We start from the raw sequence: 22846 nt of genomic DNA, 5'->3' as shown, positions 1-22846 counted from the left end.
CTTTGTAGAGTGTGCCTCAATGTGGTTTAATGTTTTCTCATGGTTAAGGCCCTGCGATTTTTGTGAAAAATACTACAGAGGTGATGTGCCCTTAGTTCATGATATAGCGGGGACGCATCAATATATTCCATTACCAGTAATGTTAACCTGGATCCTGTGGTTAAGATGGAAGGAGTACCAAATCCTTCCCCAATTAAGATAGGCTAAAGTGGAATGAAAAATTCCACTGAATTCAGCAAACTCCAGTGCCTCAAGAAAAATCATTCGGAAAGGGATGCTGAGGCTACCGGAGATAGCACGTGTAAGTGTTCACGAGGCACAAGGTCCACTAAATCGGAGTTTAACAGGTTACAGTGATACCTCGGTTCTCGAACATAATTCGTTCCAGGAGGACGGTCGAGAACCGAATTGTTCGAGAACCGAAGCAATGAAACCAATAGGAAAGCGTGACTCCACAAAGCGTGACTCTCTGCACTCACACTGATGACGCAAGCAAGGCGCGCTGGGCCGAATGAACGCCATTCGGCTCATCTCGGAAGTTCGAGTTCCAAATATTTGTTCGGATTCCGAGACAAAAGTTTCTCGAATCTCCATTTGGTCGAAAACCGAGGCGTTCGAGAACCGAGGTATCACTATTTCCTGATAAAAAAAACAAACAAATTTTTGTGGTCTTTTAGACTAGACGGCTAAAGAGCGGGAAAAGTGACACCATAGGGCTTTGGAAAGAAGTGCCCCCCCCCCTTTTTTTAATTTTTTTAATTTTTATTTTTTTAACCTCACCCGAGGACACCCTTCGATATTTTGTTCAGACAGAGTGGGAGGGAGAGAGAGAGAGAGAAACATCTATATGAAAGGGACACATCGAGTGGTTGCCACCCGCACAACCCAACCAGGGCCGGGGACAAACTGCAACCGAGGTACATGCCCCTAGCAGGGGCCGAACCCGGGTCTCTCCAGACCGCAGCCAACGCTCTAACCGCTGAGCCAAACCGGCCAGGGCGAAGTGTTCCCCCTTTTAAAGGCGAGAAAAGGACGGAGCTAGAGATGTGAACTGGATTCTAATTAACACAGGAGTGGTGAGGGTTGAGCTCGCAGTCCTGACTGCAGACTCCCAGGCCAGCCCTAACCACTTCATCTCAGAGGCTGCATTTAATATTACCAAGGGGGTCGCTCTGGAGACCCCAGAGACGCTTAACTATAGCCCCAACGCTGGACTAGTCCGCATCTTCGGCGCATTTTGGCTCCGCGCCTCACACTGCCTCAGTCTGGTCGCAGAGAAGGTGGGAAGTGTCTAAGCAACTCCCCTCCTTGCTTTCATACTCGCCCACCACCCTCCACTCAGGGCTTTTCAGAGCCAGCTCAGACCTCGGTTGACAGTTGAGAAAGCCTCTTCTGACACTGCAAACCAGCATCTTTTCGGCACAGCGGGGGTCGGGAATTTTCCATAGCTGAAATGCTCCTTTGCTTTTCACTTCCGGACGGCGCAGGACAAATTCCCCTCGAGCCCTTGGGGGATATAGAAAATCTGCCTGGCCCCTCACATTGGCTCCTGATTGGCTACTGACGCTGTCTGTTTTGACATAGTGCTCTGCGCAGGCGCGGAAACGCACCGGGACTGGATTGTGCTGGCGACGCAGAGCTACCTGACAGGTCCGAGATGGTGAGTGTCTGCCTTGAGCTTCTGGCTGGTGGCCGGAAGGCCGCCCCACTCCTTGCGCCTGGCCTTCCATCCTCCGGGGGCGTCTCTGAGGGCTGAACTGGGAGTCCGCTGGTTTGGGCCCGAGCTGAGTAGAGGGTGGAACGCGAGCGATGTGGGCCTCCAGACCCGGACCGAGGGGACTCAGGCGGGGCCAGGGGATCTCGGGCCCCTTGACCGGAAGCCGGAGCTCGGGCCTTGGCCAGGCCCTGACGGAGATGGGGAGGCCGGCCCACAGGCCAGTGCATCCTAGCACTCTGGGCCTTGTTGCGTGATTACAATGACAACATTTCCTGGAAGCTTAATTTGTGTCACGCACTAATGAGTGCTATACGTAGTTTGGCTTTCCTCCTCACCACATCTGAGAAAGATACGACCATTATCCCTATTTTATATACACGAAAACTAAAACCTGCTGAAGCCTAGAGCCTTCTCCTAGGAAATGGCGGAGGTGGATTTGAACCCTTGAAACTTGACTCCTGCTTTTCTGTCCGTGCGGTTCTTCCGTGTCGGTGGGACTTGGTGCATGAATCAGAAATGGGCGGGACCACTCTTGGGGGTTCCTGCGTTGCTGGCGGCGTTACGCCTTTACAGGCTTGTTTTTTCATGTTTTTAATCCTCCCAACTAGTGGGAAATTTTTTTGAAAATATCTTTTAAATGTTAAGCCATGTGCCTGTATTACTTTTCAAAAATCTCATTTAAAAATGCAAAGTCAGTAAGAAAAATTGAAGAGGAAAAAGAAACAGTGCCATGATCTAGAGGCAACCACTGATATAATTTAGGTATATAACTTACAGTGTTTTTCTCTTCAGTTCTTCTTTTTATTTTTTTAATCAATTCTGACTGTATATCGTTAACTCGTGCTGAATGTACACTTGTGGACTCCGCCTTTTTTTTTAATCCTCATTCGAGGACATTTTTGCATTTCAAATAGAGCGGGAGGGAGGAGGAGGAGAGAGAGAAACATCTATGTGAGAGAGACACATGGACTGGCTGCCACTCACACACAACCCCAGCCTGTTGGGGACAAACTGCAACCGAGGTACATGCCCTTAGCAGGAAAGGAACCCGAACCTGGGTCTCTCTGGTCCACAGGCCAAAGCTCTAACTCCGAGCCAAACCAGCCAGGCTGTGGACTCCGCTTTTTAAATTTGTTATTACACCACAAAGAATGTTTTCGAATCACTAAGAAATATGTGCTAATGCTTCAAACATATGTAACTTTGTCTTTCACATCACTTTTTAAACTTTAAACAAAAAGTAATTTTTTAACAGATAGTACTTACATACAGTAAAAAGAAAAACCCTGAAAGGATCTAAGTGAAAAATAAATCTTCCACCCAACCCTGAACCCAGCCTCAGTCTCTTCTGAAACATTTAGTTTCTTGTATATCTTCTATATTATATATATATCCCCTCTTTTTCTTACACAAATTGTAGCTTACTGCAACCTGTACCATGCTGTTGTGTATTTATACTCATAAAGCAAAACAGAAAATTTAAGCGGTAATAAAGTATATCATGTAGAAAGTGCATGAAGTCCCACTTCACTCCCTTATGGTAACAACTGTTGGCATTTGTGCATGTTTCCTTCCAAGATTGGTTTAGTGCATAAGCGCAGGTACATACATATAAGCTGTTTATTACATGTAACTGAAACATCTTTGTTTATACTTATTAAGCTTACTTTAGACTATGTATAGACATCTCATTTTGCAACTTACTCTGTTCTCTTAAAAATATCAGTCCATGCCCTGGCCGATTTGGCTCAGCGGTTAGATCATCGGCCTGCGGACCGGAGGGTTCCAGGTTCGGTTCCCGCTAAGAGCATGTACCTGGGTTGCAGTTTGTTCCCGGCCCCAGTTGGGGTCGTGTGGGTAGCAACCACTCCATGTATCTCTCTCACATTGATGTTTCTTTCTCTCTCTTCCTCCCTTGCTCCCTCCTGCTCTGTCTGAAGATAAATGCAAAAAAAGTGCCCTTGCGTGAGGATAAAAAAAAATACATATATCAGCCCAGCCCTGGCCAATGTGGCTCAGTTGGTTGAGTGTCATCCTGTGCACCAAAAGAATGCTGGTTCGATTCCCAGCCAGGGCACATGCCCAAGTTGTGGGCCAAATCCCCAGTGGGGGGCATGCAGGAGGCGGCCAATCAGTGTTCTCTCTCATCGATGTTTCTTCTTCCCTTTCTCTCTCTCTAAAAATCAATAAAGGAAAAAAATATATACATATATTAGCCCTGGCTGGTGTGGCTCAGTTGGTTGGGTGTCCTCCCATGTACCCATAGGTTGCCAGTTCGATTCCTAGTCAGGGCACATGCCAGGGTTGCAGGCTCCATCTGCAGTAGGGGGCACGCAGGAGGCAGCCTCCTGATATTTCTCATGAATGTTTCTCTCTTCCTCACCCTTCTTTAAAATCAATAACAAAACATTTTTTTAAAAATCAAATATTTTTCCATGTCAGTATATATAAATCTACTTCATTCTTATTAAGGACTATAGAGTATTTTATTGTAGTATATACATTTAGGTGTTTTACAGTTTTTCTCTTCAGACACTGCTGCAGTAACTGTTATTGCCCTTTGTTTTTCTTAACATGTATGCTAATGATTATGTAGTGTTTATGTAGCATAGATTCCTAGAAGTGGTACTTCTGGCATACATATTTTATATTTTGGTAGAAACTGCTAAATTGCCCTTTAGAACAATAATCATCTATAATTCTCATCCAGTTTTACTCTTCCACACAGCTATTTTCATCTCTATGTTCTCCCTCTTCTTTGTTCACATATACATATTTTTCAAGATGTATATGCTAGTTTTTCTTTTTTGTTTGTTTTAATCTTGCTGTTGCGTCATCTTTGTGATGAATTATTTTGTGCTGTGTAATAGTCAGTGAAAATAGCTAGACCATAATTTGCCAAACTATTCCCCTGGTGTACATTTGTGTTGCTTCTAGTTCTTCATTAGTAGAGATAATGCTGTGATGAATGCCTCTGAATGTGTAGAGTTTGTTGTATTTTTCCGTTTTGTTGTTGTTGTTGTTTGTTTGTTTGTTTAATTTTATTAGACTATTTCCTTAGGCAAAAGACTCAGGAAAAGAAATTCTGAGGCAAAAGGACCAACGCTTTATGGTTCTTGTAATAGTGTTGTCTTGCAGTGCTCCCAAAAGGCATATTGCCTTTGTATGAATTTTGCCATAACATTGCCAACACTGAAAAAAGTTAACTCAGCATTGCTATACTTTTTCATTTCTTTATTTACAGGGAACAATGAACATTTTTCTGTGTTTGTAATTTCTCTTATTTATTTATTTATTTTAGAGGACGGGAGAGGGAGAGAGAAACATCGATGGGTTGCCTCCCACACATACCCGGACCACAGATTTAACCTGCAACCTGGGAATGTGCCCTGACCTGGAATCGAACCTGTCACCTTTTGGTGTACAGTACAACACTCCAACCAACTAAGCCACACTGGCCAGGGCTGCAATTTCTTGAAGGTGTATTTTCTACTGGTATCCTTTTTGCCCACTTAACTTTTAGAGACTTGCTATTTTTTTAAATCATTTTGTGTGATATTTTGGAATCACTCCTGTTCGTTATATTTGATGCACATGTGTTCCTATCCTGTTGATTCATTTTGGTTTCATAAAAATTTAGATTTTTGCTCAGCCAGAATGATGCAGTTGGTTGAGCATTGGCCCATGCACCACAAGGTGTTGGGTTCAATTCCCAGTCAGGGCATATGTCTGGGTTTCGGGTTTGATCCACAGCTGGGAAGTATATTGAAGGTAACTGATCAATGTTCGTCTCCCCTCTCCCCACTTTCCTCTCTCCCTCTCACTCTAAGCATGCCTCAGGTGAGGATTAAAATTTTTTTTCAAATTTTTATGGTCAGTAGTCAAATTGGTCACAGTTCCCTTGTGAATAATTTTCTTCAGATGGTTATTTCTCCTCTGCTGAACTAATAAATAATCCTGGAGTTTTACTGCTACTTATTTTTCCATCTGTCAGCAATGTGCACCTGGAAACTGAGAACCCTGGAGCTTTGTCCTTTCCTTGATGCAGACATTCATTCTGATAGTCCTGCAGACTATGCTGAGGATACCAAGGGGGCTTTCTATGAGTTGACCCTGGGAGATACGTATCTACTCCGATATTTCTGGTACCACTTGGCTAGCACTGCAGGGATAACAGACTTTGGCATGACTTGGATGCTTGACTAGAACTGTCCTTTTCCATCTGTAAATGCCCCTGCTGAGGCATGTAGCTTTTTGGTAACATTTGTTTTCTTTCTTGGCTCCTGTAGAGCTGTACTTGAAGTTTGTTTTAAGCAGTTTCTCCTGAACCCAGACAGGTAGCTGGTGCCCCGTGCCTCATGGAGACCTCTCTAGCCTTCATAATCCCCACTCACCCAGGCCTAGCTCCACTCTACTGCTTGGGGTCAGGTTGGAGAAGGTATTCTCTAGTCTTACAGGGAAAAAAAATTGACTGCATAACAATTTTTAGCTTCTGATTACCAAAAAAAAGGAAAAAAAAATCATAAGATTAAATGAAAAAAATGGGAGAAGTATAATTTATATGATGGACAAAAGTCTATTATTTCTAACATATGAGTTTTGAAAATCAGTAGATTTGCCGAAAAATCAAAAGACTCCAAAGAAGAGAGATGCAGGCAGTAAATTCCATTTTAACTTCAATGATAACTCTTAAAAATTAAAGGTTGGCATTCTATTATTTTGTTTTTGCCTATCAGATTAGCAAAGAATCAAGAAACTTGGCAATACTGATCATCGCTATTCCTTGAACATGCTAGATTTGTTCCCACTTTGCTTTCATCTCATTGCCTGGTGTGCTTTTCTTTCTCATCATTTAGTTCTTGGCTTAATGATTACATCCTCAAGTGTTCCTGACCACACTAGCCAGAGTAGCAACTCCTGCTCCCCTGCTCTGTTCCCTACTAGAATCTTTGTTTAAAGTTAAAGTTCTCTTCTACCAGAATATGAGTTCCCCTGACTGCAGGGACTTCATCAGTTGTGGTCAAAGGTATATTTAGCCCTTTTCTTGACCTTTGTGTCCTTGGGCAGAACTCTCTTTTCTGAACTTTTTCTTCATTGTAAAATACAGATCATACTAATCATGAAAGGTCAGAGGACACATGTCTGAAAACATTCATCCCAATATCTGACCTGTAGCAGGTACTGAATAGGTTATCATACACTTGTATGTCCTGTCTTGGTTTGTGTGTTTTTCCTTTAAGCAACCAGATCTCAGTGGCTCTTTCTCACTAAACTTAGGAGCATGCAGAACTCTATCTCTTTTTCATACTGGGTATACTGTAAGGCTGTGTCCCCTGTCCTGTACTTTAAAAGGTTTTTGTAAAACATAGTTGCAGAAATGCTTTTTATTTGTTCCTTAAGTATTGAGCCTATACTGTGCCAGTTACTAGGGCTATAGAGTCTAGGTCCCTGCTCCCAGGGTGCTTTGGGTCTGAAGGAGGAGACAGATATGAAACAGTTACACTCCATTATGATAAGTGCTGTGAAGGGAGAGTGTAATGGATACCCAGAAGAGGGGTAGGTGTCAGAGATCTCCCATAGGAGGCCCATGAAGTGAGTCCAAAAAGTTTGTAGTTAGTTATATCAAGTAGTGAGTGAGGGAGAAAAGATTGCTTTCTTCAGAAGGAGCAGCTCATGCCTAGGGCTCCTGGCTCAAGCAGGCTGTGCTTGCCCCCTGCAGCCTATTCTCTGTAGAGCAGCCAGAGCTGTCCTTTTGAAACATCAGGTCTCATCACTCATCACCCCAAAACCTGCTAGTGGTTCCCCAGATCATCCCCATTAAAAGCCAAAGTCATTACTGTGACCCACTAGGCCCTCTGAAATCTAATCTGATCTTGGTTACCTCTCATTTGGCCACCTGCCACTATGCACTTCAGCCACACTGGCTCCTTTGCCTTTCCTGCAGTGTGCCACCTTCCCACCTCAGGGCTCTTGTAAGGACACCCCATTCCCAATGTCAACTTTATGACGGCAGGAATGTTTGTTAAGTTTCATTCACTACAGCATCCCCAGGCCTAAAACAATGTCTGGCACATAGAAGGCACCCATAAGTTACTAAATAAAGAGCAGTTTTATGAAATTTTATCCTTTTTCGTTTCAGCCCTACTTTCCATCCTCCAGGGGATATTTTGGACCTCGATTCTGACATGTTTAGTTTGGGCTGTCTTTCCCCTTCCCCGGGTTGATTGCAGATTGATTGAGCTGTCCTAAATTGTCATCCAGCTTATTATGTATTCTTCTTCTTAAAATGTTGAATATGTTAGAGATCTTGGGTAGATACACTGAGAGAGGTGTTAAAAAAAATGTTTTTAAATAGAAACAATATACTAGAACAAAAAGAGGCTGTTTTGGAGAGAGAGAAAAAGAAAACCTTATCTATAATTCCCTGCTCTCATTGTGGCTTTTTATTTTTTTCATACTCCTTCTTGTTTTCATGTGGTTGCAGTCACCAAGCATTTTATTTTTGCATTTAGTTATTTTTACTTAAGGTTATATCATAAACTTTCTGTGGTTTATTCTGATAATTGTTAATGTGTATATTATATTTCTATGAATGGACATTCTATAATTTACTTGGCCTTTTCCCTAATTATTGGGCATTTTGGGCTCTTTCTACTTATTGCTAATGCTGATGTCACTACAGCAATCATCTTGCTGTGTTCGTCTAGTTCTTCTGGATTATTTCTGAGTACTGTGTGGTATTGACTGCTATCGTACTTTACCCTGCCTCTCCAGAATAACACATAGTAGGAGCTCAGTGACAGTCTGTTGAATGAACAGTGATTTCATACATGCATGATCCACTGTATTGTATTCTCATGTAGCCTGTCCTTTTACACAGGCTCCAGATTTTAGAGGTGACAGGCTATTTGCCATTTTGTAAGAGGAATTTGTTTGCCCTTCTCTCCAGCATTTGAGAGTATTCTTACATCACAGGGGAGTGGATGGCAGTGACTGGATTGTTAGCCTTGTGCCTACTAGAAAAACAATAATTCATTGTTCTATCTCCATCCACTGTTTAGAAGCTCCTCCTCCCAGGCCAACTCATTAGCTTCTGGGAGTGGGGAACCATTCTCTTTTGGAGAATGGAGCCTCTATTTCCAACATAGTCCAACTCTCAGCCTTTGGGGAGCTTCTGGCTGGTTTCTGGACCCTTCTGGAAGGGGCCTCCAGACAACAAGCTCACTTCAAGGCCAGTTTTCCCATCCACAGGAAGAGTTAGGCCTGCTTCAGTTAAGCAGTTGTGTATTGAGTCCCTATTCTGCAGACCATTCTAGGAACTCTTACGTAATACACTTACCTGATGCATCCCAGAGAGGTACAATCAAGAGTTTGCAGAGTCAGAAGTGGCAGACTCCACTAAGTTGGGGATCAGTAGAGGCTTTTTGAAGGAGGTGATATCTTAGATGGTCTGGAAGAATTTGTTGGATTTCAGCAAAGAAGAGGCCTTGCTAGGGTAAAAAAAACATGGAGACAGGGAGGTATGGCATGGAGAGTGAAGGAAAAGATTAAAGATGTGAGTGATAATATAGAATGCCTTGTAAACAGGGTGAGGAACAAAATGTCTGATTGTCCTCTCTGTTTACAAATTCCATGTGCCAGAATATCCCACCCTGACTAGTTTCTGGAGAATTAGGATTAATGAGCCCCTACCCCAGGCACATTTCCTGTGGCTATGAGCCATGTGTCACACTATCACAGATGCTAACTTATTAAGTCATTGAGTGTGTCTTCGTGGGGTCATTTTGCTTCCTTTGGAATGTTTTCAGTTGTGCTGTTTGGGCCACAAATGACTGTGTCTCCTTCCTGTTAGACATTACTGTTTGTTTGTTTTTTAGATCATCAGCGTCCTATCTCCTGGGTATACCAGATACATGAGTCATTGATGTGTCTATACTCCCAGGAATGGTATTTATATTCTGCTCCCACATAGCTGAGGCAAGAGGAATAATAGTGCCTGGTAGGCAAAGGGCCAAGAGGAGCCCCGCCACTTGCTGAGGGTGTGAGTAGATGGTTTAGGTGCTGGTGGAGGCTTGGAGACCACTCTAAACAGGCCTGGGGAGCTTTGAGGAAGTGCCACGTGCCCAGGTGTTACTTGTTTGTTGTTGGAAGACAAATGTGTGATTCATCTGCCAAGTGTATGAGGGAGTTAATTTAGACTTCCTGGCCCCTCCTAACCCTGGTCTTGTTCTCTCTGGCAGGCAGAGGTGGAGGAGACACTGAAGCGACTTCAGAGCCAGAAGGGAGTGCAGGGAATCATCGTGGTGAACACAGAAGGTATGCCCTCCCTCCGGCCATGACCTGCATGCAAGCGGGCCCCAGAAAACAGCCCAAACACAACATAACACTTGCTGTTTACTAAGCCCCTTTATGTGCATGAATTTTCATCCCCGGCCCTTTTTTAAAAATTTTTAAATTTTTTTTTTTATCCTCACTCGAGGACATTTTTTTGCATTTATCTTCAGATAGAGCAGGAAGGAGAGAGGGGCTAAGAGAGAGAGAGAGAGAGAGAGAGAGAGAGAGAGACATTGATGTGAGAGAGACACATCGACTGGCTGCCACCCACACAACCCCAACCTGAGCCGGGGACAAACTGCAACCGAGGTACGTGCCCTTAGCGGGAACCGAACCCGGGACTCTCTGGTCCGCAGGCCGACACTCTAACCGCTGAGCCAAACCGGCCAGGACAATTTTTTTTTATTTTTTAGGGAGAGGAAGGGGGAGGGAGAGAGAAATAGAAACATCGATGAGAGAGAACATCGGTTGGCTGCCTCCTGCATGCCCCCCCGCAGGGGATTGTGCCCACAACCCATGCATGTGCCCTCACTGGGAATCGAACCAACGACCTCTTGGTGCATTGGCTGGCACTCAACCACTGAGCCACACCAGCTGGGCTCATCCCCCCCCCTTTTTTTTCTAACACCTTCAGTGTCCTAGCCCTATTATTGAAATTCTAAATTTTAAGAAAGGAAAAATTCACTTAATCCCACTGCCCTGACAAATCGTACTTTTCAGCCCTTGTTCAGGTGCGTTTTCTGTTGGTCATAATGATAGTTCTTACTCTTTTGCATGTGTTTACTCATGAGGTTTGTTTGTTTGCTTCATGGTTTACATAAGCAAAAATTTTTAACTGTCATATAATATTTATGAATCATCCTCATTTATGCTGTTTTTACTTTTTTGCTAGATAATACTTTGGTTAACTTCTTTTTGACTATAGCTTTTTCCTTCTCTTCTGTAATGTTATTTCAACAACTAGAAAAGTACAGATACTACTTTTCCCAAACTGCTATACACCTGGCAAAGAGTGAGAATAACATTTCTCACATACCTACCTATTCTGTGCCAGGCTATGAACTGGCGCTTTACAAACATTCTGTTTCATTTATTCCTTAAAGCAACCCTGTTGTCTCCATTTTGTGGTGGAGAAAACTGAGTCTAGAAATGTTGTTGATTTGCCTGCCCTTACAGAGTCAAGATTTCATTCCAGGTCTGTCTGAATGCACTGTGTTCTTTCTCCCCCACTGCTGTGAAGGACCAGAGAGTGGCCACAGGTCTGTGGCCAAGGGTCACCCAGCTGACTCCCCCAGTTCTCTAGTGCAGTGCATTTATTCATCTCTGACTTATTCAAGGTTCCTTGACAGCCCCTGCATGTATGCGTTGTCATTCTGGGCCTTGTTTTGGAAAGGCAGAATTCTCAATAGTGCCTACTTCAGTAGAGCAGAATGAAGGTCACCAGAGGTGACAGAGTGGAGGTGGCATGTCCTCAATTAGAATGTTGTTTTCCCAGTCATTAGACCCTGGCCAGCCCAGAGTTAGGCAGAGGATGCTCCCCAGCTTTGTCAATCTCTAATTAGACCATGTGGTCATTGCATTCAAACGAGGCACAGGTTGGGAGCACTCAGGACTCTGTGGGTGGCCATAGCAAGTCCCAGCTTAGGTCTGCTATGATCAGCTGGTGGGCCCGGGGCTTCCCCTTCTCCTCTTCAGACCTCAGCTGCCCCAAGTGGAGTGGTTGGTCCAACACCGGAAAGACTGTTTGTATATCATTCAGAGAGAGACTGTCTTCTCGGACTGGACTTTTTTTTTTTTTTTTTTAATCCTCACCCGAGGACACGTTTTAATTGATTATAGAGAGAGAGGGAGGGAGAGAACGAGAAATGTTGACGTGTGAGTGAAACATCAATCGATTGCCTCCTGCACGTGCCTGACCAGGGATCAAACTTGCAACCCGGGTATGTGCCCTGATTGGGAATTGAACCCATGACCTTTCGGTGTATGGGATAATGCTCCAACTGAGAGCCACACTGGCCAGGGCTGGGACTGGACATTTTTGACCCAGAATGGGAGGAAACAGCCTCAGGAGATGACTCCCAGCTGGGACCCCTAGGCTTTCACTAGTATTTGCAAACCATGAGCCTTCATTCCTGCCTTAAAACTGCCCAAAAGTTGAGCTTTTTCATTGGGAAAGTATAGCCCCAACTGCTTATCCTTTGATACCAGTGAACACTTTTTTGTATACTAATGTGGCAGTATTGCGCAGTGGCTTAGAATATGAATGTGGAACCAGACTATTTGGATTTGAATCCTGTCTCTACTTACTTTACTTATCAGCTGTGAAATCTTGGACAAGTTACTTAACCTCTCTCTTGTAGTTTTTCATCAGTGAAACATAGTCATACTACCTTCCTCTAAGGGAATCTTTTAGAATAGTGTCTGATATATAGTAAATGCCATATAAATGTTAACATTATCGTGTGTGTTTATTTTTATGTCCCATTCATAGAGCTCACTCTTCAATCTCTCGTTTACATTTCACACAGTGACCCCTGCAAGGCAGGGGTGTTTGACCATTTTTCAGATGAGAAACCTGAAGCTGAGAGATGTGAGGTGACCTGCCCAAGATCACCCAGCTGTGGATGGGGGTGGCCAGAACTCACTGCTCATGGGGCCTTGAAGCCCTCTGGAAACTTCCAATTAAGGATGATTCAGCTCAGCTTGCCTTTTCCTGCAGGATGCCTTCTGTGACCACCCCAGCCCAGAGTGATTGTTCTTGCCCTTGAACTCATGACACACCCTTGTTCCAATCACTTACCAACCACCTGCCACTGCATTTTGTCATCTCTGTCTTGGTCAAATGCAAATGATGTTTCATTATAAAAGTGTGAGTTTTAGCCAACTTAGCAAGAACTTAAGGAACATTCTGTTCCATTTATATCTCTCCAAAACCCCTGCTATTGTCCTCTGCTGCTACCTACACAGAGCAAAATAAAAGACTAAATGTGTAAGCTCCACAAGGACAGAGATGTGTCGCTTGTGTTCACTACTGTATCCCCAGCAGCTGGAACAGTGCTGATACAGAGTTTGTGCTTAATAACCATCTGTTAAATTAGTTAATTCTGTTGTTGTCATTGTTGATGGATGAAGCTGGGTTTGGTGGAAGGACCTGGCTATACAACCTGACAGGTCTGAGCCTCAGGTTAGAGATTGTGGCTCCCCAGTACCAGCCAACTCTGCAGGCTGCACAGTCCCCGTCTGTGAAGGTGACCTAATCATTGGGATATCTTTGAAGTGTCCCCAGCTCTGGCATCCTGTGAATCTGGCATTCTGTGATCTCCTACCTTTATTTGAAATTTTCTCTTGCTTTGTTCCCTGCCCCACTGCCACCTTCATGTTTTTAAAATGTCCCAACAAGTGGTTAGAGTCTTGTCTCCTTTACACACCTTCTCACTTGGTAGGAATGTAATCAAACTCATGTCTAAACTACTGAAAGTAGCCCTTGTGACTTCTCATTTATTAGTAGCAATATATGCTTAATGCAGTCTCTCTAAGGACACTGGTGAACAAATCAGATCTGGTCCTGGCTGGGGACAAACATAACGATCACTTTTATAAAGGGATGTCAAACTCAAGTAACTGTTCCAAAAAAAATTTTGTGGCATTGACCACATCTGGGGTGGGTGGAGCCACCAGAAGATTGAGAGCTGAGGGACCAGTGGGAGTTGTGAGAGGAGGGTTCCAGGCAGGGGAACCTGAGAGAAGGTGTCCTTGTATATAAAAGAGAGGGTCAAGAGGTTTGATCACCTAAACTTTGCCAGGCCTTGAGACTGGCCCCTCAAGTTACCTAGGGGATGGGATTTATTGTGTGGATGATGTTTATAACAAACCACCAACATTTATTGCATGCATACTCTTGCTAAACATTCTTAAACCATATTTAATCCTCACAGCAGCACTTTGAAGCACAGGCATTTTACAGATAAGAAAATGGAGGAATAGAGAGTTTAAATCACTTGTCTAAGGCCATATAGCCATCAATGGGCAGAGCAGGAGTATAAGTTGAGGTCATCAGATTTCAGAGTTCCTACTCAGTCATCAACCCTGTTGCTCATACTCCCATCCTTAGAAAGTTTCCAGTATTGAGGGAGGTTCTGGTGGGTACATTATTGCCAGCTAGTACTCAATAGCACCCCTGATGACCTAGTTGTCTTGTCTCTTAAAAGCAAGTGATCTCTTCAACCTGTTCTCATTACTTCAGTTGGCTTACAACAGCCTCACTGATTCAGCTGCTCCTCTTGCCACTATGTCTTCTTCTGCCCACTCTCTTGTTGCTGTGCCCTAAGAAGACAAGGTTGGGCCAGTTTCTTGCAACTCATGGGTAGGCCAACTCATGACTGCCTTTGGCTAATCCTTAGGCTGGTCAGTTACAGACCAGATTAGCAGGGCCTCATCCCAAATCTAGCCCCTTCTGTGTGAGGAGCTGTTTGTGCCACATTCATCACAAGTGCCTGTCAGCTGTGGGTACCTGAGGTCTCACTGATGGAGCCTTCTATTGACATGTCACAGTGATTCATTGGCACCTGATGATCCATTTGTGGCCTGAGGTCACTCAAGCTGAGCCCCATTCCACACCTCCATGACAATAGGCACTGTCCTGTGAGAGAGATCCACATAATGGTTCATCGCAAGGAAACAGTCTTCAAAACAGACAAGACTTGATGCACACTGGTGTTCACTGCACAGTAATTAAGTAAAAAATGAAGCCTTAGTATCCACCAGTGGAGGCATGATGAACTCAGTGGAATGGCCACTGTGGGCTCTTTGAAAGCAGTAGCAGTGCTGTTTACGAGGGTGTATGCAGACCGAGAAATGGGCTTAATTTTCATGTGTACAGACAGTGTGTTTGCAGATGGGCCCTAAGCCTCCCTTAGTGGGAACAGGAACAACGCACTAGTGATGGTTATGTCTTGGCACAAGATGATCATTTTTCTCCTTCCTACTCTTCAGTGTTTACAGATTTATAAGAGCTGTGTTCCTTGTTCAGATTCTAAGTGTTCTGACTGATAGTCTCCTTTAATGCCAGAAACTAGTCAGGACAGTGTTACCCTGAGAAAGGAGCCCAGCAGTGGAGCCAGCAGGCCCACATCGAATCCTGGCCCCACTGCCCATGTGCTATGTGACTGTTAGCAGGTCACGTACTGTTCAGAGTTTCTGTTGCCTCATTGGCAAATGAAATGGTGACACCACCCTCAGAGTAGTTCTGGGGACTGGCTGTAACATACTTGCAGCACTCAGCACTGTGCCTGCCAAGCCTCCAGTAAATGGTGGCATTGATTAAGTGCCAGTCCAGTGCTCTAGAATTAGGGGTATGGGGTTGGGAGCCAGGTAGAAAGGCCTCAACATCCTGCTCAGTCTCTGTCTGCTCTCTACTCAGGCATTCCCATTAAGAGCACCATGGACAATCCTACCACCACCCAGTACGCCAACCTCATGCACAACTTCATCTTGAAGGCCCGGAGCACTGTTCGTGAAATTGACCCCCAGAATGACCTCACTTTCCTTCGAATTCGCTCCAAGAAAAATGAAATTATGGTTGCACCAGGTAAGAGGACTTTCACATCCCCTCTTAGGATCCAACTGTCACAGCACATGCTTCATAGCTGATCAGGAAGGCTTAGCATATTGGCGTCTCCTCAAGTTCCACAGAAAGGCCTAAAGAGTTGAAGATACAGAGTTGGTTGCCTCACTGCCTGTCCAGTCTCTGCCTGGCATCTCCAAGAAATACTCATTTACAGTAACTGGGTCAGACCCTGTCCAGGGTTCTAGGCCTTAGAGGGGAATCCTGGTCTCATGAGAGAGATAGACATGGAAACATGACACAGTGTAACCCTTGCCTTGATGTGGAGACATTCAATGAGCGCTTGGAAATGTAGAGGAGGGTGTGATTAGGCCTGCTTGGGGCCGTCAACAGAGACTTGCTAGAAAGGGGACATTTTAGCTGCATGTTGAGGGCACAGGAAAGAGTGTAAGCAGGGTGGAGGGGCAAGAAAGCTAGGTTTGAAGGGAAAAGATTCAGTGATTCTAAACCAAAGCAGAAGGTAAAAATACTGTGAAGTCCTTTTATCTTTTTTTATTAATCCTCACCTGAGGATATTTTTTCCATTGCTGTTTAGAGAGTGGGTGGGAGGGAAGAAGGGAAGGGGAAAAAGAGAGAAGCATCGATGTGAGAGGTACACATAGAGTGGTTGGCTCCTGCACATGCCCCAACAGGCCAGGGATCAAACCTGCAACCCAAATACATGCCCTTGACCAGGAATCAGACTCGTGACCCTTTGGTCTGCAAGCCAACGCTCTAACTACTGAGCCAAACTGGCCAAGGCTCGTCATTTTATCTTTGAAAAAATGTTCAGCCCTGGCCAGTTTGGCTCAGCAGTTAGAGCGTCAGCCTGCGGTCCGGAGAGACCCGGGTTCGGTTCCCGCTAAGGGCACATACTTCGGTTGCAGTTTGTCCCCGGCCCTGGTTGGTCGTGCAAAATGTTCAGTTGCCTGCTTCTAATGTACAGTCCTGTCTCAGGCCTCATAGAGCCAGCTTTTCCTCCAGCATTGGAACCAGTTGCTGCTTTGGTTCCACATGAAGTGCTTGGCTTATACTTGGGATCTGTGTGGTATAAACACCTGTCTCTAGGTCTTAAGATTATTCTCAGGGTAATGAGATGCTTACCCTGGGAGGAGCCCGCAAGGACTGGGACCACAGGAGGGAGCAGCAGGACTGGTTTTGCATTGCTACTTGTTTCTCTCCCTCTCTTTTTGGCTGAGCCACGTGGTTGTGTGCGTGAGTGAAGTGTACACGTGATGATGCAGGTAGGCTGTGCAGTTTGTCCAGGGCACCAGAGTATGTTTTGGAAGGAGTGGGAGGTGAGACGGTCCAATTTAGAAAAGGCCTCAAACACCAAAGTCGGTTGTGGCCTGACCCTGTGAATGGAAGTAATATGATTGTGATTGAGGCCTAGACAAAGAAGGCAATGGGAGGGTGGGGGTGGCTGGGGACACTGAATGCCCCTGGTCTTGGCAGCACAGATAGCAAAGAGACTGGCTACAGAATTTGGGGGTAATTTGATGGAGAGGGGGGTCACACACTCCCAGCAGTGGAGATTGGTTCTGTTCCCAGGCTTGTTCCAGCCCAGTCTGGCAGCTTGGAAGGATGTGAAGGAGGGGCCTATAGAGCCAGTCACAGGACTCCACAGTCTTCCTGACTGAGACACTCTCTGGAGGTGTGGGGACAGAGTAGGCCAGTCTCAGAAAAGAATGTACATAGGGTAACTTCAGAGTCATTTATTCCAAAAACATGCTGTACACTGTTATCAGTTTAATCACTGATGGTGTCTCTGATTCTATAGGGAATACAGGTTGTAGCAGGCAGAGTTCATTTTCCCAGCTTTAGCTTTTAATGAATGTGACCTTAAGCAAGTCATAGAATACCTCTGAACCTCTGTTTTCACATCTGTAAAGTGTTGCACAGGGGGCTGTACTGCTCTGGTCCTCTGAGAGACCCCATCTGGTTGATGTGTTGGCAGAGGGTGGAGAGGGCTCAGAAGCAGAATTAAACTCAAGTCCCTCCCAAGACTTCATGCTATGTGACTACAGAAACCTCCATTTCCCTAAAAGTTAGGCTAGGAATGGTCCCTGTGCTGACCATGCACGTCAGAGCAGTCCACAGGGAGCTCTCAGTGTGAGGCAAGGACAAACTGCAGTCTCCATATCTGACCAACAGTGTCTCTAGACCTAAAGCGTCCAAGAACAGCCTCCTCTGGAATAGTAGTTATCTGAGAGCTCCTGGCCATTTTGCCCCAGCTCAGCAGCAAAGGCATCTCCACCTTGCCCTTGAGGGACCCACAGGCTTTCAAAGTTCATGGATGTAGGGGCCCAGAGACCCCTCAGCCTTGTCAGTGGAGGCAAGGGTCAGTTGACCCTTGCCCTGGTGACACAGAGGCCTGCAGGGAGGGTATGCATGCTCTCTCGGTTGCTTGCTCGCTCACTGTCTCGCACTCACATCCTCATGGGCCCCCCACACACACATCTTGTTCTGCTGGAGGAGTGTGTGACTTTTCCAAGTTGCCTTAAATACCGTGAGTGTTCCTTCTGAACACCCTCATCACTTCACCACCTTGCTGCCTTTCAGAGCCTCTCCCTGGGCCCTCCTGCTGTTGGCAACACTTCCATTTGCCTTCTTTAAGTCTGTCTCCCCCACTAGACAGAGGACAGAGACTCATAAACACATAGTAAGCATTTGACAGGTATTTGTTGAATAAATAAATGAAAGACTTCCTAAACCTCCCTCCATTGCTGCCACCCTACTGTGGGGGTTAGAGGTGGGGTCTGCAGTGGAGATGGGGATCAGGGACATTCTTGGGATATGTTTTTAAGGATGAAAACCAGTGATACAGGGGGAGGGGGGAATCAGTGGGGGAAAAGGAGAAACATCTGTAACAAAAATTAATTAATAAAAAAAAAGAAAAGAAAACCAGTGATACAAAGTCGGTACACCCACTTTGATATGGCAAGAAAAATATAATACTTTGTCAGAAGCCACTGAACAGAGTCTCTGAGCATTAGGGCTGGATTGCTGTAGGATTTCCATAGAGCACAGGCCTGGCTGCTGTGCGTATTTGGGGTGAGCCCTTCTGGGACTATATTAGCACCCCACATTGTGGAAGCAACCTGGAGCATCCGTGCCCAGGAAGGAGGTCTACTTTCCTTTCTTCCTATCTGAGTTTCCTCATTGATCAAACTGAGAAGAACAAAAATAACAGCAGATGGTTTCAGACAGTGTTGTTCTCCACATCGGTACCAAATTTCACTCCATCCTGACCCAGAATAGCCCATATGAAGAGATTTTTTTTAAAAAATATTTTTTCTTTATTGATTTTAGAGAGAGAGGAAAGAAGAGGGAGAGAGAGAAACATCGATGAGAGAGAACGATTGTTTGCCTCCCATAGGATTGGGCCCACAACTTGGGCATGTACCCTGACCGGGAATCAAACTGGTGACCTTCTTGGTGCATGGGTCAATGCTCAACCACTGAGCCACACCAGCTGGGCCATATGAAGAGATTTTAGACAGACTTTGAGCCTGGCCGGTGTGGCTCAGTGGATTGATTGAGTATCGTCCCATGGAGTATGAGGTCCTGGTTTGATTCCCTGTCAGGGCACATGCCCAGGTTGTGGGCTCGATCCCCAGTAGGGAACATGCAGGAGGCAGCTGATTGATGTATCTCTCACACATCGATCTTTCTCTTTAAAAAAAAGACTTGGGCCCTGGCCAGTTTGGCTCAGCGGTTAGAGCGTTGGCCGTGGACCAGAGAATCCCGGGTTCGGTTCTTGCTGAGGGCACGTACCTTGGTTTCAGTTTGTCCCCAGCCTCAGTTGGGGTCGTGTGGGTGGCGACTACTCAATGTGTCTCTTTCACATCGATGTTTCTCTTTCTTTCTTCCTCCTCCTCTTTCTCCTGCTCTATCTGAAGATAAGTGCAAAAAATGCCCTCAGGTGAGGATTAAAAAACAAAACAAAGAAAAAGATTTGGGTTTTCACTTATTAACCTCACTGATGTAAAGGTGAGTTGACAGTGTAATCAAGCTTTAAATTCTGCTTTCCACAAAGCACTTGGAGTGATACTACTGAATATAGAGCTTTATTATTTGGAAGAAAAGACTAGTATTGCTAGTTATGTATGCTTTTATTGGTGGCTTTAATTATTTTTATTTTTATTAGTAAGTGATTATTTATTTACACAGATTGTTTAGCCATGAAAATATTAGATCTGCTTCTTCCCAGTCCCATCAGCCAGCTGTCATGGGAATAAGCAAGCTTTAGGCTTAAATCAGCAGACACAAAGCTGATGTGGCTGAGGTCCTGCCATTTCTCGTTTTTGTTTTTTTTTTTATCCTCACCCAAGGACATTTTTCTATTTTTTTGTTCAGATAGAGTGGGAGGGAGAGAGAGGAAGAGAGAGAAAGAGAGAAACATCGACGTGAAAGGGACACATTGAGTGATTGCCACCCACACGACCCAGCCAGGGCCGGGGACAAACTGCAACCGAGGTACGCGCCCTTAGCAGGAACCGAACCCAGGTCTCTCTGGACCACAGGCCAATGCTCTAACCGCTGAGCCAAACTGGCCAGGCCTCCTGCCATTTCTCTTCTGCTCAGCAAAACGGTCAGACCCAGCTACCCCACCCTGCATTTTGGCCTTGGCTTGAGCAAGACATTTAACTCTCTGAGCCTCAGTGTCCTCACTTATAAAAGGAGAAGACACTAGTACCTGCCTCATAGAGTGATTTGAGGATTCATTGAGGTGCCATATGAGAAGTGTTTTGGCCCAGGGCCAGCCACATGGAAGCCCTGGTAATGTTTGTGATTTGATCATTAAGTGGGCAGAGTTGAAATACTGCTTCTCTAGTTTCCTCTTCCATAAAATGAGGGGTAGTCAGGCTCAGCCTTGAGGTCTTGGACTTGCAGTGATTTCATGATGGACATTCCTCCTTACTAGATAGGATCCCCAGAGCTGGAATCCAGGTAGCTTTGGCCCCTTTTGATCTGTGCCTTTGAACTTTTTTCATCCAGCCTGTGACAGAACTGACATTAAGTCAAGAGCAGTGGAGTTGAGGTTGCCCTTGCCCTGGCCGGTTTGGCTCAGCGGTTAGAGTGTTGGCCTGCAGTCCTGAGAGACCCGGTTTCGGTTTCCGCCAAGGACACGTACCTCGGTGGCAGTTTGTCTCTGGCCCTGGTTGGGTCTTGTGGGTGGCAACCACTAGATGTGTCCCTTTCATGTCGATGATTCTCTCTCTCCCTCCCTCCCACTCTATCTGAACAAAAAATGAAAAAAATGTCCTCGGGTGAGGATTAAAAAAAAAAGGTACATGCCTTTAGCCAGAACCAAACCCGGGACTCTCCGGTCTGCGGGGTCGACGCTCTAACCACTGAGCCAAACAAGCCAGGGCGACCTTCCATCTTTGACACTAATTTAATGAGTGACGTTAAACTAGAGGTTTCGCCAGAGCTTGCAACTTCAGTATCACCTGGGTACTTGTTAAATACAGATTCTCTGGCTCTACCCTAGACCTACTGAATCCAAAGAGCTGGGGGTGGGGCCCAGCAGAGTGTGTTCTAAGCACAGCCCTCAGGTAAGTAGGATGCCCTCCGTTTTGAGAGCCACTGCCACAGGCAGATTATTTAAACTCTCAGAACCTTTCACATCGATGTTTCTCTCTCTCTCTTCCTCTCTCTCCCTCCCACTCTATCCTAACAAAAAATGAAAAAATGTCTTCCGGTGATAAAAAATAAAAAAATGGCCCTGCCGGTTTGGCTCAGCGATTAGAGTGTCGGCCTGCGGTCCAGAGAGACCTGGGTTCGGTTCCCGTTAGGGGCATGTACCTCGGTTGCAGTTTGTCCCTGGCCCTGGTTGGTCGTGCGGGTGGCAGCCACTCGATGTGTCCCTTTCACGTTGATGTTTCTCTCTTTCTCTCTCTTCCTCTCTCCCTCCCACTCTACCTGAACAAAAAATGGAAAAAATGTCCTCGGGTGAGGATAAAAAAAAATAAAAATAAAAATAAAAATAAAAAAATGAACTCTCAGAACCTGAGTTGCCCTACCCAGAAAACAGAGATGACATCCTACCTCCCTATTGGTACTGGGACGATCAGAAGCCAGAACGCACAGCAGAGGTGCCAGATCACATTTACAGGAGCCCCACAGAGACTTGCCAGCTTACCTCTATTTCCCAGCAACTGGAAGTAACCTGAGCACTGATGCTTTGTATTCACCCTGCCCCGTTTTATGATTGGTGATTTAATGATTTATTTCCTTTCTAGTGTGTTTTTCTAGAATTTTACATTTAGTGATTTATTTTTTCATCTTTCTCTTTTGCAGATAAAGACTACTTCCTGATTGTGGTTCAGAATCCAACTGAATGAGCCACTCTCTTGGCTCCCCACGTCATTCCTTAATTCAGTGTCCCCAAGAATAATAGTGTTAATCATGTCAACCAATTGGCAGGTAGAAATCACCTTAGAGCTCATGTAGACCAATCCAGTGACCAAGGTGGGCTGCAGCTCCACCTCATCTCACCAAAGTCATCCCTCTGCTGGCCAGTTGCCCCTGAGTTCCCAGGAGGACCCTCTTTTTTCAAGTCCAGGTTTTGGAGCAAGAGCTTGTGAGAGTTCCACACCCTGCTTCCTTCTGACCTTCAGTTCACTTTGTTGCCCTTGGAGAAGGCTGTTTTTCTTGAACTAAAAATAATTGAAACATGCCCTGTTGTGTGTCTTTAAACACTAGGTGGAAAAGGCCTCTCTCTTTCTGCGTCATCACGTGGTCTGAAGGCTGAGCCCCAGTGCCACCTCAGCCTCCACAGCAGGCTGTGTCCATAGCTTGAGAGGCCTGCTACTTGATTGCACTTGTGGCCATGCTTGCTGAGCCTGGTTTATAATCAGTTCCCTGGTTTCCGGGTCTCTTGTCCTTAGCCATCCCTTTTATCAGTTACCACTCCCGCCAATGTTTGTTTTTTGTTTGTTTTAATTCTCATGCAAGGACATGCTCAGAGAGAGGAGAGGAAGGGGAGAGAGAGTGAGGGAATTGCCTTCTGTATGCTCCCCAACTGGGGATCAAACCAGCAACTTCGTGGATGCTCGGGACAGTACTCAACCAAATGAGCCACTCTGGCCAGTCTACCACCAATGTTTTAAGAGATTTTTTTCGGAGAAACATCTGTAACAAAAATTAATTAATAAAAATGAATAAATAAATAAAAGATTTTTTTT

The 22846-nt window shown here is 45.2% G+C and overlaps 1 protein-coding gene across 2 annotated transcripts; it reads left to right on the top strand.

The window, feature by feature from the left end:
• Positions 1-1584: 1584 nt before the first annotated feature.
• On the top strand, positions 1585-22662 carry DYNLRB1 (dynein light chain roadblock-type 1). Of its 2 annotated transcripts, none has more exons than XM_036245850.1 (4): positions 1585-1660; positions 9958-10033; positions 15471-15638; positions 21960-22659. In XM_036245850.1, exons 1-4 carry the CDS (start codon positions 1658-1660, stop codon positions 22001-22003), a joined length of 291 nt encoding a protein of 96 aa, XP_036101743.1. In that variant the 5' UTR covers positions 1585-1657; the 3' UTR covers positions 22004-22659. The 2 variants fall into 2 exon arrangements, with proteins under 2 accessions (XP_036101743.1, XP_036101742.1); XM_036245849.1 differs by lacking the exon at positions 1585-1660 and adding an exon at positions 5387-5488 and having other exon boundaries at positions 21960-22662.
• The last annotated feature ends 184 nt before the right edge of the window (positions 22663-22846 follow it).

The sequence above is a fragment of the Molossus molossus genome, unplaced genomic scaffold (genome assembly GCF_014108415.1).
Source record: "Molossus molossus isolate mMolMol1 unplaced genomic scaffold, mMolMol1.p scaffold_m16_p_6, whole genome shotgun sequence".
In the NCBI taxonomy this organism is placed as follows: domain Eukaryota; kingdom Metazoa; phylum Chordata; class Mammalia; order Chiroptera; family Molossidae; genus Molossus; species Molossus molossus.
The sequence above is the reverse complement of the archived record's forward strand: the minus strand, read 5'-3'. Positions and strand labels throughout refer to the sequence as shown.

What these genes read in the sequence shown, in the direction of transcription:
- DYNLRB1 (XM_036245849.1), top strand. Translation starts at nt 5,402, where the DNA reads ATGCACCACAAGGTGTTGGGTTCAATTCCCAGTCAGGGCATATGTCTG. An exon ending in AGCTGGGAAGTATATTGAAG is followed by an intron (nt 5,489 to 9,957) that starts GTAACTGATCAA and finishes TCTCTCTGGCAG; the next exon opens with GCAGAGGTGGAGGAGACACT. An exon ending in TGAAATTATGGTTGCACCAG is followed by an intron (nt 15,639 to 21,959) that starts GTAAGAGGACTT and finishes TCTCTTTTGCAG; the next exon opens with ATAAAGACTACTTCCTGATT.